Source organism: Argiope bruennichi, chromosome 9, assembly GCF_947563725.1.
Source record: "Argiope bruennichi chromosome 9, qqArgBrue1.1, whole genome shotgun sequence".
Lineage (NCBI taxonomy): Eukaryota > Metazoa > Arthropoda > Arachnida > Araneae > Araneidae > Argiope > Argiope bruennichi.
The window spans coordinates 82,432,417-82,449,051 of record NC_079159.1 but is presented as its reverse complement, the minus strand read 5'-3'; the positions used below and the strand labels follow the sequence as shown (position 1 = coordinate 82,449,051).

General features: G+C 28.3%; 1 protein-coding gene and 1 long non-coding RNA gene across 4 annotated transcripts in view; one reads left to right on the top strand and one right to left on the bottom strand.

Annotated features, from left to right (window-relative positions):
* Nucleotides 1-16,635, top strand: part of LOC129983729 (uncharacterized) — a 46,942-nt gene that overhangs the window by 19,221 nt on the left and 11,086 nt on the right. For both annotated transcript variants that reach the window (XR_008785442.1, XR_008785443.1), the window contains exon 2: nucleotides 14,462-14,641. This is a non-coding gene — a long non-coding RNA (uncharacterized LOC129983729). The remainder of the gene's footprint in view (nucleotides 1-14,461; nucleotides 14,642-16,635) is intronic.
* LOC129983728 (dixin-like) overlaps nucleotides 1-16,635 on the bottom strand; it is a 97,268-nt gene that overhangs the window by 74,131 nt on the left and 6,502 nt on the right. For both annotated transcript variants that reach the window (XR_008785441.1, XM_056093327.1), the window contains exons 2-4: nucleotides 9,378-9,458; nucleotides 3,144-3,276; nucleotides 1,031-1,156 (exon numbers count right to left, since the gene is read on the bottom strand). Coding sequence is in view for 1 of the 2 variants with exons in the window: in XM_056093327.1 (XP_055949302.1) it covers nucleotides 1,031-1,156; nucleotides 3,144-3,276; nucleotides 9,378-9,407 (289 nt within the window). In the remaining variant the exon portion in view is untranslated. The remainder of the gene's footprint in view (nucleotides 1-1,030; nucleotides 1,157-3,143; nucleotides 3,277-9,377; nucleotides 9,459-16,635) is intronic.

Sequence of the window (16,635 nt, the reverse complement as noted above, 5' to 3'; positions counted from 1 at the left end):
GCATCTCGTTTTGAAGCAACTTTAGGATTATTTTAGGATGGACTTTCTAATTTTGTGCTTTATTCAGGTGGCAAGGATGACATTTGAGTTTCACTCTCCTCCCCAAATTTCTGCACCACATTAACAGGAGGAAGTTTGACTCTCAACATTATATTTAATATGCGTCAGGTTTTTATAATTAATTTCAGTCTAGTAGGGTTTCTAATGTAGAATCCACTGTCCCAAAATTGGAATCATGCAACCAAACCACTGCGTCTCCATTTTATAATGGACGGAAACTAACTCAAGAATAAAAATAATTAATTCACTTTAAGATAAATTTCATTAATTGTTGGAAACATAAAATTATATACACTATTAGTATGAATACATAAAATCTAAATATATATATAAAACGCTAACGTAAGTGGAACAAAAATTGCTGTTATTACTTATTGCCGAATGGCAACACACATATATAAATAAATCACTAGATTACTTTAATAGAGCTGTATTAACTCATCCGCTCATCCATCGAAACATTCAATCGCATGCTTTTACCAATGTTAAAATTAAGATTGAAAAAATCCCTTCTTTGTACATTAATTTCTCAGTTAAATGTTCACTCCCGCTTTTTGCAGTATATACACTTTTTAAGTAATACTCGTTCTGGTTTGTTTTGATTTATTCATTTGAATTCGTGTTTTTCATTTTAAATATTAATTAAATATTAAATATTATTCACATTAAAAATAAGGTGATTTTTTTTAAAAAGAACTATACATTACTTATTAATAATCAATACTGGGGCGAACAAGTTGGTCACCAAAGTCGGCTTATTTTCAGATAAACAAAATATTAAATAAAATATACAGGCTTAATTATTTAAATATCATTTATATTTAATTTACTATTAATAATTAAAGTCCAACACTTTGCGTAGTTCAATATCTCTCATTTAGCTTTGGGGATTGGTGTTTGTAACAAAGATGGGCAATACTATAATTTTATGCACTCATCCTAAGAAATAAATATTATGTCCAAAGATTACCTTTGGGGGTGAGCGAGTGAATGGGAACTCCCTTTCTAATGAGAAATCGGAAGAGTCGATCCACATTTTCTTTGGCTTGCGCTTCGGTTCTCGGATTCGTGTTGATGCCAGGAACAATGTCATTGCCTATAAAAGAAAAGGAAATTAAAATTTCAGAAGTTTTCCGCGAACAGTCAATATCGGTTTTTGCAACATATTAAAAAAAAGTACACAAGTAAAATTGACTGGAATACGCAAGTAAAATATGATGCACTCTCCAGATGTGAAGTGGAGTTTAAATGTAATACATTATAATTTATATATATATATATATACGTATATGTAATGATATTTTAATTCTAATTTCAATTGAATTAATTTCCAAGATTTTATCTTAATTTAGCCCATAGTAACTTCATTCTAAAATATTCTCTTATTTCGTGATCCAATTCCACTTTCTCTACTTAATTAATTCAAGAGAAGCTATGTAAAATTTCTGAATAGGCTAAAAGCCTAACATTCCCACACTCCGAGTGAAGAAATAAATTACCGCTGACGAGACAAATTCTTTTTAAAAATCTCCCTGTGTTTCCCCTCCCTCTTCGACGCGTGTAACGAAAATCCCTATCGAAATCTTAATAATATATTAGCACTGTAAAGAAATAATTTCCCTATCAAAATCTCAGGTTATATAAGACCAGGGATAAAATGTCCAAGAGCTTTTTACTCATTCCTTTTCTGTGTCGTTCTGTGTGCTCATCGCTTGTACATATGCCTGCTTCTTCAAAATGAAATAAAACGACGTCACGAAATCAGAAGTATCTTCATCTGTCTTCAAACTGCATTCTGCTTCACATAAAATAATGTTTACATATATATATGGCAAGAGCTCTCTGTAATGCTGAGCAGTTTGAAAGTATCCGCACTGATGTAAAATCAAAATGGGATCGTAAACTTTTAAATTATTTTTAACTTTATATTTTTTAAAATTGGATTGTAGCAGAGATCAATGAGTTGAGCTCTGTAATTTTTATTATGTTAGTAATCATATTTTCCCTTCACGGGACAGTTGGAAGTTACTTTTAATATTTTTTAGCAATTTTTCTATTATATATTTGGCAATAGATTTTTTTTTCTGTTAGTAGATCATAATTTGTTTTTAATATCTAATTTTCATTTACGCGTTTTTAAATTTTTATACTTTGGAGCATTCCGGGCATTTATTTTTACTCTTAATGTATTTACATTTTAAGTGCATTATAAATTAATTTTTTATTTCTTAAGCACACGGTCAAGGAAAACAATTAACTTCTTTAATACTGCCTTCTACTAGGGTCCAACATTTGCAACTAATCAACAGGAAAAATATTTTTTAAAACCTAAACTATGAATCTTCAGTTCGCACAAAGGAAAAGATTGTAGGAAATAATGAAGGCAGTTTGAATTTCAATGCAACAATAAAATTTGTCTTTTAAAATTATGAAAATATATATCAAAATTTAGAAAAAAATTGTTCAAAAAGTAAGTTGGCATGATTGAAAGACAATTTTAAAATACATTTTTGTGTAATGATATTTTAAGGAGTTATCGTGGAAAAACTCCAAAATCTTGCCCTAATTTTTAATGAATTAAAATTTCAAAAATCGTTTCTAGGCCCGTATTCCTATTCTCCAAAGTCATTTTTGCAAAATTTGATTATTCTAACTTATTTGTTCAGGGCAGGTCGTTCGTTCAAATTGTACAAAGCCTGCAAACAAACATATATTTTCCTTTATTAATAAAGAAAGAAAGCTCGAAATATAAATTAAGTGAAATATTTTGTGCATAAACAGGTTTAAAATTTAAAATTCATTTTTTTTAAATAATAAACCTTTGCTTCTCTGGTCTGGTACTTGTCGGATGATTGAAAATCTACTGTATTTCATCTTCATATTCCAAAAACTATGAAAAACATGAAATGATTTTCAGATTTTCTGTTTTGAAATTTTATATTAATTTTCCAATCCATTGATAAGTGTGTGGTGGGTTAGGTTACTGTACGTTCCTGCTTAAGTTTACATTTCAAGCGTATCACCATATGTAAAAGTAATGTTTAACGTCATCCATGTGAAGAATTGTTTTTTCAATCACTTACCGAGGGAAGCGACCAGATGCGCCAGAATCACTCCATCGCGGAGGTCGTTGCGCAGGTCACTTACTTTTCGAACGCCACCCTCCTCTTTCCTCAGCTGCGAGTTGAGCCAACCAACATAGGCGCGAAGACGAGCCTAGCAGGTGGGACAAAGTCATTGGAATAAATAAACAATTAAATAAGACAGGCAATAATAATATTTCAGTGAGAAATATGAACGCAATTTTTAAATATTGTATAATATCAAAAAGAATTTCTAACCCGAAAAGAATTTTATTTATTTCTTTACAAGTAACTTATTTCAGAAGTTATGAGTAATTTTATTTCAACAGATTTTGGTTGTTGTTATTTTAATACGTTTTTTTAAAAATGAGATTCTCAAACAAATAATGTACATGAGTATAATTTAAGTAATGTCTCAAATGATTTTCATTTTCTGACGAAATAAAAAAAAAAAAAATGCTGTGCACTAAATACAAAAAAAAAAAAAAAATTCAAATTAAAAGAACGGTTATATATTTTCATGAAAGAAAATAATAGATACCATACGGAGCGAATTAGAAACAATTTTTCATTAAATTACCTCAGAATTTTAAAAAAATCAGTCCAAACATGCGTTATAAATAAACTTCCAACAAAAAAAAAAAAAAAAAAAGCGTTTTTCAAAAAATAATTATAATAATAATAATTTAATTGTTTCTAAAGGTATAAAAATCTTCACGTGATATTTAATATTAAAAAGTTTTTTGTTTAACCGTTTTTAGGAAAGATTTAAATTATTTCACTCCAAAATAATTTTGGAATGTTGAATTTACTGCTCGATATGTCACCAATGAAAGTCAATTGACATTAAGAAGGCGTCAAATTATCGGCTGAGCATTTTATAGCTCAAAAACGGGGAATACCCTTAACTTGGAATTTTATAGATAAGAAATTGCTGTTTAAGAATGAATTACTGCTCTGCCTTCTACTTTAAATGAAGATAAGGTAGGATAAGAAAACAGTACTTTGAGCTAAAGACTATACGCTGTAAGATAAGAAATGACTGTTTGAAAAGGCTTGAGAGTACCATTGGAAATTTCCAACCGACTAAACTAGTGAAGTTAATAGCAAACGTTTTGTTTTAAAAAGATTTAGTGCACACACTTTTAAAGTAAATTTCCAGTGTTCCATTTCCAGAAAAATAAACCTGAATATTTATTCCATTTTCATCATTGAAACCTAATAATTATTATTGCTTAATATACTCATTTAAAAAAGAATAGAAACTGAAATTAAAAGTTCAAAAATGTGCCAAGATAGTTTATCTTAGACCAAGGCCCATGTTTGACCACATTTTACTACTAAATCAAGCTATTCACTTTCATATCGAACTGTAAACAAATTTATAGGATAAACAAATAAATTATAAAATTAACAAAAAAATATTTTTTTAAAATTTATTAATTCTTATTTTAAATATCAAAATGCATTGAAATGTTTACTAATGTATTTATATTTGAAGTGAAGTACATAATATAATTTTGAGAAATTAATTATTCAAAATTTTTCCTTTTGGAAATGTTTAAAATAATCGACATCTAGATAAATTCAGTTAATTTTATAACTAAGTTGATCAAATGTATGCCTTTATCAATTTCAAATTTGAAAACTTTTTCTGCTATTGATATTGGTAATGTTTTGAATCTGCACAAAGAGATACATTAATTTGTAACGCTGATTTCTAATACATGTTGCTTGTTATATGAGATGAATAACTTCAATTGCCACAATGTGTTTGGAAATTTGTCTTTTTATTATTTACAATCCATTTTTTAAATCTGTTATATCTGTATGTCCAGAATTATAACATGTAAGGATAAGCTTAATTTTGAAAAGGCTTTAAAAGACTTTTTTATTGCAATTCGTATATATTTATAACACCAAATTTTCACTTAATATAGGCATATGTATAATTCACAATTGTAGTAATAGTTAGTATTTATTATTTGTATAAAATATCAGGGCGATTGAAAAATAATAATAATTCTTAAGGCGACCATGGATCTTCAAAATATTTTTATATATATTTTAATTTACTTATAAACTTAAAATTTCACAGGTATAAAGAAGTACATCATAAAATATAGCATATAAAATGTCATTGCAATGTGTTTCTTTATTTTTAAGTTGTGGAATGATTATAATAATATTTAATAACAATTAATACCCTTCGAGATAAAATTCCAGTCGTTTTAAAATTGTTTAAATTGTTTTTTCTAAATTTCTTTTCTATTAGTTACTGTAACCACTTTCTAACAAATATTTTTCATTTTCAAGCATTAAATTTTGTGTCTGAGAAACGAAGCTCAAAATGAGAATGCATAATAATGCAAAACTATTGATTTTTGGAAAATATATGCACAATGTTTGATATGGAAAGAAATATATACATCTTAACTTCAAAAAAAAATTCATATGTATGCCATCAGTATTTAGTATCTACAAAACACCATAAATAAAACTCTTCTAATTACCAAAATAATGGAACATTAGATTCTTTTAATCCGTAAGATTGTAATACGCCAGACAAAAATAGGCAAATTTGCTAGTGTGACAAAATAGCAATCACAGTTCTAAGAAAAGAATTTTAATGAAACTAATATTTACAAAGAAATGAGTTCTTAAAAGTTTCCTTAAATTATCGTTTGCTTTTTCCCAGAAATCTTTGAGTTGTTTAAATGAAATAGTGGATATAAAATATCAAGGCGCTTGAAAAAAATTGGAATATCTGGGACATTTTTAAGCTTGAAACAAATCTTCATTTTTTTTCTTCCAAAATAATTGTCTTTCTAATAAATAATTGCTTATAAGTTTGAATTTAGTCAATAATAAATAATAAATATTTAGTCAATAAAATATTTTCTACAAATATTTAAACTTTTCGCATACATTTTAAAACATATAAATTTTTTCAGTATAATCTGATGAATATATAATTTTTAATATGTTAAAAATTTTGAAATTTATTTCATTCATTTAACCTTAAGTCTTTGTTTACGAGCCCTAATAATTTAATTATCTTTGCGGTATATAATTTTTTTAACCTAATTTTGAAGAATATCGAGAAGCTTTCAATTTAAATAATAAATCTAAAATATCAACGACTTTCGTAGCTTCAACCAAAATTTTTTCCAAATTACCATAAATTAAAATACTTATTAAAAATTAATTTGGGTTATTTATGCAGTGCTTATAACTTTTTATAATAGTACCTTCATTCATAAGTTACTAAAATGTCTAATTTATTTCAAGAATTATTTTATATCACGTAATTAAAAATTTAATAAATTTAAATTTTGTAATATTAATTTCTCCATAACGGATATCTGTTGTAACAGTAAGTTTTTATTCAGAGTAGCCAGGATGATAATCACCATGACATTATCAGGCAACTGAGAGTAGAGTTCCACCCGTCATGGCGCAAACTTTTCCGTCATCAGAATAGATGTAACTCGACCCCAAACCATCACTATATCTCTAGGAGAAACGACGACTTGCTTATTATCAGATGACTTCACGTGGCGCTCTCAGTAGGAATGTCTCTGGGAATTAATTTTCGTCTTGTGAACAAAGGTACCTTAAGTGGTCGCCTATAAATGAAACCTGTCCTACGCTTGGAAATTCTATTTAAACCTGTTTGTGGTTCCATAATAGACTGCATACAAGAAATCTAGAGCGAATAATCGAGAAATCAAGTTCTTACCAATGAAAGAATTCAATCTATTAAAGTGGTGAGCCATCTTTTAAAAAAATATTTAGAATTTGATTGATTTTATGGGTTTGAATCAGATATTCAAATAAGTATGTCAAGAAATTACTTTAAAAGCTTGAAAGTATGTTCGAGATGAAATGAATGACAGCATTTAAGTAATAATGGTATTAGTGGGGAGTGCATGCATGTTCAGCTACAATATTATCTCTCCTCTTGATTTTTTTTTTTAGTTGTGAAGATAAATTCTTATTAGATATTTCTCTTTTTTTAACTCTGTCGTGTTGAAAGTATAAAGAATTTATTGTAATCGTCAAAAAATTCGAACTCGTGATTCTGACGAATTTCCACATTTAAGATCTTTTTGAATCCAAAAAAACATTTTTTAGCGCTATATCTGTCTGGCTGGTCATCTATCTGTCTGTGAAAACGATGATTCAAAAATGTTTTGAGCTAGAAGAATGAAATTTGGTTTGCGGTCTTTACACCAAACTTTTATATTTCACAAATTTTGAGCGAAATCCATTCAGAATTCTCTCTATACGACTGTTTAAATATAAGTTAACACATTAACTACTAAACGAAAAAAACTAGGTGGATAAATTTGGTGCACATATTTAATCTCTAAAGTGTAAATAAATCAAATTCGGAAAGAAATCCTTCTTGACTTTCTGTGCGTGTGTACGTTTACAAGCATGTAAATGCAATGACTTAAATCAATGAAACTGAGTAGGATCTTGAAACTGATCTGAAACTGATCTTGTGATTACAACTGTATTTCGTGTCAAAGTGTGATTTCAATTGGTTGGAAAAAAAAGTTTAAAAAAATTTGTATTTTGGGTGCTATTAACCGCATGCTAGGAATTTGTTACCAAAACTATCCGCCAGATCACATAATCTATATACTTATAATAAAGCTCAATGTGTGTGTGTGTGTGTGTGTGTTGGCGCTCTACAGGCCAGACCGTTTGACCTACAGCTACCAAATTTGGTACATGTATACCTTGGAGGTCGGGAATGTGCACCTGGGGTTCCTTTTTTCGAATTTTTAATTAGAATTTTAATTATTAATTAAAAACTAACTTTCCCGCCAAAAAAATCTTCCATTTTCCCCACCGCCAACTTTTCCGCCAAAAAAATCTTCCATTTTCTCCATCCGCCAAATGACTAAGGCTTCCGTTTTATTTTCTCCCAACAGTAATGAGGCTAGGGTTAATATTTTTCGGCGGATTATTTCAAACGATTTTGTCTATTTTCTTAATGTTTTATGCATTTAAAATTAAACATTGTTAATTAATCCATGTTTCAGATTCATTCTGAAGTACTTTTGAATTAAAATAACACAGAATAAAGGAAATTAAAAATGTATAATCTGCATAGCGTTACCCCAACTGGCGTAGAAAAATTCACGCATTTGCGTTAACGTAACTGGCGAAGAAAATTCACGCATGCGCACTGTGTTCTGATTGTTGCCATGGCAACCGTTATGAACGGATGATTTAAATTATTTTTAGGTTAGTTGCATGCTTTTGTAAGTAAATTGTATTTATGTTAGTTATATATTTTTTGTATATGCTTATAGTTTTAAGTACATCGTTTTTTAAGTAGTTTTTTTAAACCTGTTTTCAATGATTTAAATTATTTTTAAGTTAGTTGCATGCTTTTTTTTAATTAAATTGTATTTATGTTAGTTATATATATATTTTGTATATGCTTATAGTTTTAAGTACATCTTTTTTTAAGTAGTTTTTTAAAATCTGTTTTCGACCGATTATTTTAAACGATTCATTTTATTTTCTTAGTGTTTGATGCATTTAAAATTAAACATTGTTAATGAATCGATCCGTTCATGATGAATCTGAGAAAATTTTGTTGACAAATTCTTGAGATATTACATAAATTAAAAAAGATATTCTTTAGTGCCCATAAAGTTTAAACGCTCAGTGACTCTATTATCAGTAACCATATTATTAAAAAAAATGCTTTGTTTCAGTAAAAAATATTATTATATTAATTGCAGATTAATCATTTACACTTTAATTTAAAGCATACATTCTACGAGGGGTAACATAAAATTAGAGAGAAACATATCACGTTATGACTAAAAGCTTTTATAATATTATGAGTGAATTATATGACAATCAAAATTTGAAGTTTTAAAATATTTTGCTGAAGAATCTATTAAAGTTGGAATTGCCTAAAATATTTAATTATTAAAATTTTAACGAACATTAAGATTGGCGAACCGGCTGGTCGCCAAAGGCGGCTAGTATATTCAATAAAAATACTAAATCTACACCTAGGACTTATTATTCGCGAATATTATGCCGCTGCCACTGATTTTTTAATATTATAAAACTTTTTAAATAGTTTCTTTCGTATACAAGATAAATTATCTAAATTCAGAAATCGTATCGCAGTGTAAAAGATGGCAGCTGTTCTTTTAAAATATCTTAAAATCCTCTGCCTTTGTGTAAATCACTTACCGTCCACTCTTGCCACGAGGATGAAGTCATGAGTCCATTTTGAAAACCATGTCTGCATTATAAACAGGAATAAAGCAGCATCTGTAAAAGAAAGCAAGTGTAAATTTCTGCCTTTACATTTACCAGATTCCTTGAACAAAAAATCTCTTTATACATTTAAAAATAACAGAACCCACATGGCGTTGCTCTTGAGATGATGAATATCTGCAACATCATAATCACATCAGCATAACATACCGCTATAAAAACGATATAAAAATTAATATTAATTTTGCACTTTATTATTTAACTTGAAAATTGATATCGTGTGGTGAATTGCTGACGATAAAAATCAAAGCAAATTACTAAAAAGGAATTCAAGCTAAAAAAAAAAAGAAGAAGAAGAAGACAAATAGAGAAACAAATTAGAAAGTTTGCTATAACGAGGCTATTAAAATTAACTGATATAAAAATAATTTTCATGTCTCTTGCTCGTTGTTGTTTGTGATCGATGAATATCAGCGAAATCAAAATCGTAATAATCTAAAATAAAGCTATGAAAACGAAATAAAAATATTGAAATTTGTATCTTTATTCTCTTTGTTTGCGTCTGGTTATAGGCGAACTATTTATGATAAAAATCAAAGCAAATGACAAAATAAAGGCAATAGGAAATAATTTCATGATTCTTGGTTTCCTTATTTGGCAACTTGCTGAAATCATCAAAGTAATATTTTGACTAGCGTATCGGTGAAAAAAGTTTTTGAAATCATTTCAAAACAAACTGATTAAAAATCAAATCACCGTTTTGAGGGATTCGAAGTATTTGAAAAATCAATCAATAATGTGATTTATGATAATTCTTAATTTAAAATAAAGAGAAATATTGAATGATAACCTCAAAAGAGTTTGAAAAAAATTCGTTGAAGAGTGGGGAGCAAGACTTGAATTTATTAAGGACCCCTTGAGAATTTAATACTTACATTCACTCATACATTTGCTTTTGTTATTAGTAATGATTATCTCATGTATTTATCATCTAGTTGCCATTCGCTCACGAATAAAAAATGGTACATATTTTTATTCATTACATTCATCACACAAACCGCTGTTGTAATTAGAGGGGGGAAAGTTAATATTTTTATTTGTGCCTACATAATAATTAATTATAATACAAATAATTAATTATAAATTTTTGAAAATGCTGAGGAAATAAAAAAATAAACTTTAGAAATCAAACTAACATTATCGAATATGCAATTTTATGAAAGTTATTATAGCATCGAAATCATTTTCCTCATGCAATAATTTCCAATGTTCTAGCCAAAACAAATTAAAAACATAAAATGAAAGAACATCATAACAAACGACATTTCAAAAGGCAATTTTGTATACTTTTAGATGATTTTTAATGGAATTGATTGAAAACATTTTATTGCATATAAGATTTAGAACCCATTCTTGTCACTTGACCGTATTTGAAAATCATTAGATTAGTCCCACATTAGTCATCGCATCTATGACATGAATTTTCTGACAAGGAAAGGGAAGGGGAGTTAGAGTAGAAAATAAAACATTGATTTAAAAATGTGAAAATGCTATTTTATTATTTGGGAATAGTAAGTAAAACAATGAATCTTTTACTTAGAGTTATTTTGATTTTACTTATGTTTTTAATGCACTAATTTTAAAACCTTCCTTATTTCCCAAGACTGTCGATTTGAAATAATGTAGATAAATCGAAATATCTGATTTCGTGTCAAGAGAGTTTTGTTGTAAGAGCAACATCTTAAAAAAAATGAACAAAAGAAAAAAAAGAAAAAAGAAAACATAAAAATGATGCTTGTTTTAAATAAAAAGTATCATACTGTATTGTTTTAGCGACAATTTCTCTTTCAAATGAAATTCATTTTTTGAGTGTTCTCTTTAAGTACTTTATGACAAACAGATTAAAAAGAAAAAGAAAAATCTCGTAGAAGAATACTTGCATTATAATCAAAGATTCGATAAAATAAAGGCAATAAAGACCGTCGTTGATAAAACATGTTCACATCATTCATATTGTCAAAAAAAGTGGTATATTTTAGGTAAATAAATTTTGAAATCAAGTATTCTTGTAAAAATATTATTCAGAATTAGAGGGAGAGTCGTCACAGTGATAATTGCCAAAAGATTTCCCCAATTAACCAATGTTCAGAACTTATGATGCATCCCCTTCTTTTTCCTGGTGCAGATGGAATTCCAATATGGAACATGTTGACCAAGAATATCTGCAAAATGTGTAAGAGTTACTCGATTGCAATATTATTCTTACAGATTTGCTGTTTGCAATGAAGTTTGTTCACTGCATCGGTGGAAATCTTTCAACAATATGTAGTTAACGCCTATGTTATGACCGAGAGAGCTAGAGATTGAATTATGTAAGGCTAAATTAAAAAGATTTACTTGAATTTTATGATGGACTTTCAAACTGAACCTGTAAATAACAGAACCAAGACAAGAAAATTAATTATTTTACAATCCTCATTTCAAGGAAATTTAATTCTTTCAAAAGGTATATGCAATGGAACAAAACTAACAATTAAAAGTTACAGCCTAATATTATTGATGCATACATGGTTTTATGATATTTAACAGAAACACCCAGAATACCATTCATCCCATTAGACAGTAATATCCCTCTTAGATTTAAAAGAAAACAATTTTTCCATATGCTTGGCATTTTCGATGGCCATTAATAATCGCAAGATCAGACTTTTGATAAGTATGTTTGTATTAAGCAAGCCTGTTTTTACACATGGTCAATTTTAAGTTGTTTTGTCTAAAGCCACATCATTTGAAAGCGTTAGGATGGTCCTTCCTATCAAAGAAATATGCAATTATGTTTATAGAGAGATATAAACTTTAATATAACCTTATGAAATAGAGCAGTAAGCAGTGCATATTTTGACACGTGAGTGTATTAACTATTTTAATAGGTTGTTTTGTCTATCAGTTGTTTCGGAAAATTCTAAGAGGCATTAATGTATTGATTATTTAAATAACTGCAAGCAAGTTGCTCATCCGGAAATCAGCTCTACGCTTTTCAACTAATAACTTTGTAATTTTCTTAGATAATGTCATTTGCCTATTGAATTTTTGTTTTCATAAAATCTTCATTCATTAAACAAAAAAAAATGTCATTTTCAGAGCCAGAAAATTTTATTCTGTTTTGATGAAGATATGAAAAGCAAATCAATTTAGGATTTTCATTAATTTGAAAAATTTCCTTTACATATATTTGTTCCAAGTTGTTGCACAGTAAATTCTTTATCATTAAACTTAAATAATTTGTTTTCAAGGTTCTTTTTAAATAATTTGAAAATTTTTATCTCCTGTATTATTTTGTAATTTCGTAATTTTCATTATTTCATTTATAAGTATTTACAAAATGAATAATCAAGAAAAAGATCTTATTCAAAGCTATAAGTTTAATTCAATTATAAATTCTTAATTTCAATTAAGAATTTATAAGAAATTCTTCTGGTTATAAGAAATTCAGCTGGTTCACGGTTTGTTGCTGGTTTTTCATTATCTACAAAAATTGCTTATACTTTATTCTTTATTGTTGGAGCATTGTATCTTCTTTTACCCGTATCTGAGAGCTCCATGCATATCATCTTCATGTCTTTTGAAGAATTACTTAGAAGAATTTGATGCATTTGCAAATTGAATACTATGCAAATAGATTTATGGATCGAAGAAGATATCAAATGTATCATAACTTCATGATTACAGTAAACATTCCTTAACATCCGCATAATATTGGCTTCATTGGAATCAAAGATATAAAGCTGACAGTAGCCAACATCCGATTTGCTTTTGCTATATACAGATGAAACTTGGAGATATATTTGAATATGAATTTTCAAGCAATAAGGCCCACTTCCTCTTAGAATACTTATTTCTGTACTTGTATACGCAAAGGCCAATGCAGCATTGTATTCTCGAATTTGTAACAGGTAGTTACGGGATTCAGGTGAATCGGAGCATAAAAACTTTGATCAACTCTAAATTGTTTGATAATGCTGGCAAGTGCACCGTACCACCGTGGCAGCATTTCGTATATTAATTGGAAATATATTTTTCGTTTTCCCAAAAATAGGTTCCACAAAATTCACAGGTTTTTGTCATTGTTCCAAAATAATTCTCTTCAACATCTAGCCGTGCACATATAGTATGTATACCTACTGAGCGTCTCGAAACTCTATACTTCTTGAACAAATTTCAAAACTCTTCTGTTGATTTATTCATTTTCCCATTGAATTCGTCTGTTTGTATTGTCTCGATAATGATTAACAGCACAGCTATTTGAGTAATAACAATAAGCACTTAGGTAATTAAATAAGCAATAACAGTAAATAGTTGAAATGAGAATCACGTTTGTTTACGGTTTGAAAGCGAAATCACGTGAATCATGATTGTAGTATTACTAAATCCCACAACAAATTAACGCGTTTTACGGGATTCGCTTAAGAAAATTTTTTATATAAATACTTTTAGTAATAATTATTCCAAAAATAAGTGAATTTCTGACTTCGAAGACTAACAAATGGCGTAACATACATTCAGTGATGCACTTTACAACAAAATTCAAAGTTGTCCAGTATCAGTTGAAAATGAATACCAGATAACAAAATTCTAATAATTCACCTATTTTTGGAATAATTATTACTAAAAGTATTTATATAAAAAAATTTTGAAAGCGAAATCACGTGAATCATGATTGTAGTATTACTAAATCCCACAACAAATTAACGCGTTTTACGGGAGTCGCATAAGAAAATTTTTTTATATAAATACTTTTAGTAATAATTATTCCAAAAATAAGTGAATTATTAGAATTTTGTTCTAGCATTCATTTTCAACTGATACTGGAAAACTTTGAATTTTGTTGTAAAGAGCATTACTGAATGTATGTTACGCCATTTGTTGGTCTTCAAAGTCAGAAAGACAAACGACATCTTTTAGTAATTATTTGATGCGCGTTACATGCTTTTGTGTTTTAATAAATCAGTGTTATTTCACTATGACCATTTTATTAGATGAAAAATGTTTTGTTTCAGCTAGAATGAGAGAAGGTGTCTGAAAAAATCTCATTGAAGAAGACAATGGAGTTAAAATAATTCAGAAGAACATTCTATCAAAGTTGTCAAGAAATACTTTGAATTTCAAGTGAAAATTAGAAGTATCAAAGTAATGCTTTTTTTAAAACTTGCCGCCTTTGGAAACTAATTGTTCCGCAGGTAATATTGACTCTGTTTTCTTTTAAATAATTTCCTAGGTAGAATAAATATTTATTATTTCCTCACTAAGATGTTTTAAGTACCAAATTGTGAAAAAAAATTAAAGCCGTGTTAGTAAAATAGACTTTCAAATCTTTAATTTATTTTGTATGTGAACCATCCAAGTAGAATCAAGTCCCATGACATTCAAAAACGTAATTGTCCGATTCATTTATCTTCTAATTTTCGTCGCACTGTAACTTTACTTTCTTATTCATCATGTAAACTATCAAAAAACAGAATCTGTAAATGCAGGCTGTGATTTTAGGAGGTAATCACTGGTATGTTTTTAGTACACAAATACCAGAAAATTGAATATGTATTTTTTAAACTTTTTTTCCGAGCAATTGAAATCAATATTTTGATTAAAACTACACATGTATTAGTCATAAGATTATGTATCAAATTTCATCTATTTTTAGTTATTTTATTTACATGCATGTGAATATACAGACCATCAACTCTTTGACAAATTTGGTTTAAAATTTGATAAGAAAAAGTACTTTAAATGATAACACCCTGAACCAAATTTCATTTATCTAAGTTGCTACATTTTTTTAAAAAAATATAGCGTTCACATGCATGCAAAAATACAGACCGACAGGTGTCCCTTGATAACCCTGTGTACCAAATTTTATTTATCTAGCTTTTTACGTTTTGCAGTTATTGTTCACTAATTCACTAACAGCCGGGGAGGCAGAATGGAATTGCTCAGAATTTGATAGAAATATGCAAATTTGGTTTAAAGTTAATATAGCAAATTTCATATATCTAGCTCAAAACATTTCTGAGTTACCGTGCTCACAGACAGGCATAAAATCGAAAGGGATTTTTTTTCAGACTCAAGGCGATTTAAAAATGAAAATTCGTCAAAATTTCGAATTCTGTTCTTTTTTTTTTTTTTTTTTTTGACGATTGCTATACTTTCTCTTAGCATATTTTAATATTGAGTAAGTAAAAATATACCTGTAATTTGTTGGGACATTTAATGAAATCTAAATTTCAATCTTCTAAAAAAAGATTAAAGATGATTCTTTAAGGATTTAAACATTTTAAAATGCTATGCAGGAAATATAACGGACTATTATACAACTCGGGGGATATGTTTAACATAATACATCGTATTATACGCGTTATGCAGAATCGAAGTTCAAATTTATAATTTATCATTCTACTAGTGAAATGTTACTTTTTACTTTCTCTTATACGAGATCGTGCATTGAAAGCATCAATAAAATTCTAACTCGGGATTTCGACGAATCTCCACATTTCAGTCCTATCTGAGACCACGTGATTTTCATCCGGTTTATGAACACAATAACTCAAAACTGCTTAGAGCTAGAAGGATGAAATTTGGTATATGGCTTTTAAACCAAATTAGTAGTTTTCTATCATATTTTGAATGAAATCCATTTACAGGAAATTTATTTCTCAGTCAGAGTGAAAGCAAATGCAGTAACTTCAAAATACAATAAACTAAAGCGATAAAATTTGGAACACACACGCACACACAAATTCTAAAATTTAAATCATATCATTTGATTTAAATTTCAAATCATCACTTTGAACCAAAGTCATCAAGAAGTTAGTTATTTGTTGGTCTATATATTTGCATACAATTAAATGCAGTCAACTCAAGACACAACTATTTAGTTAACTGAAATTTGGCATGAGATATTGCAACTAAAATTTTAGTTTTGCGGCAAATTTAGGTTTCAGTAGAAAATTAGGCACCTAAAAGTTACACTCAATGTTTTTTACAATAATACAAAGCACGCGACTCTCATGTGTGGAGCAGTGACAATAAAAGTTTGAGCACTCGTTGCATTCATAGTTTCACTTCCACTAGATCTTTAAACTGTCAATTCAATGTTCATAAGTAAACAAAAAATAATATAAGCATGCGATTTTCTAAATAAAAAAAGTAAAAGTAGAAAATCATGAAGATGCTTTTC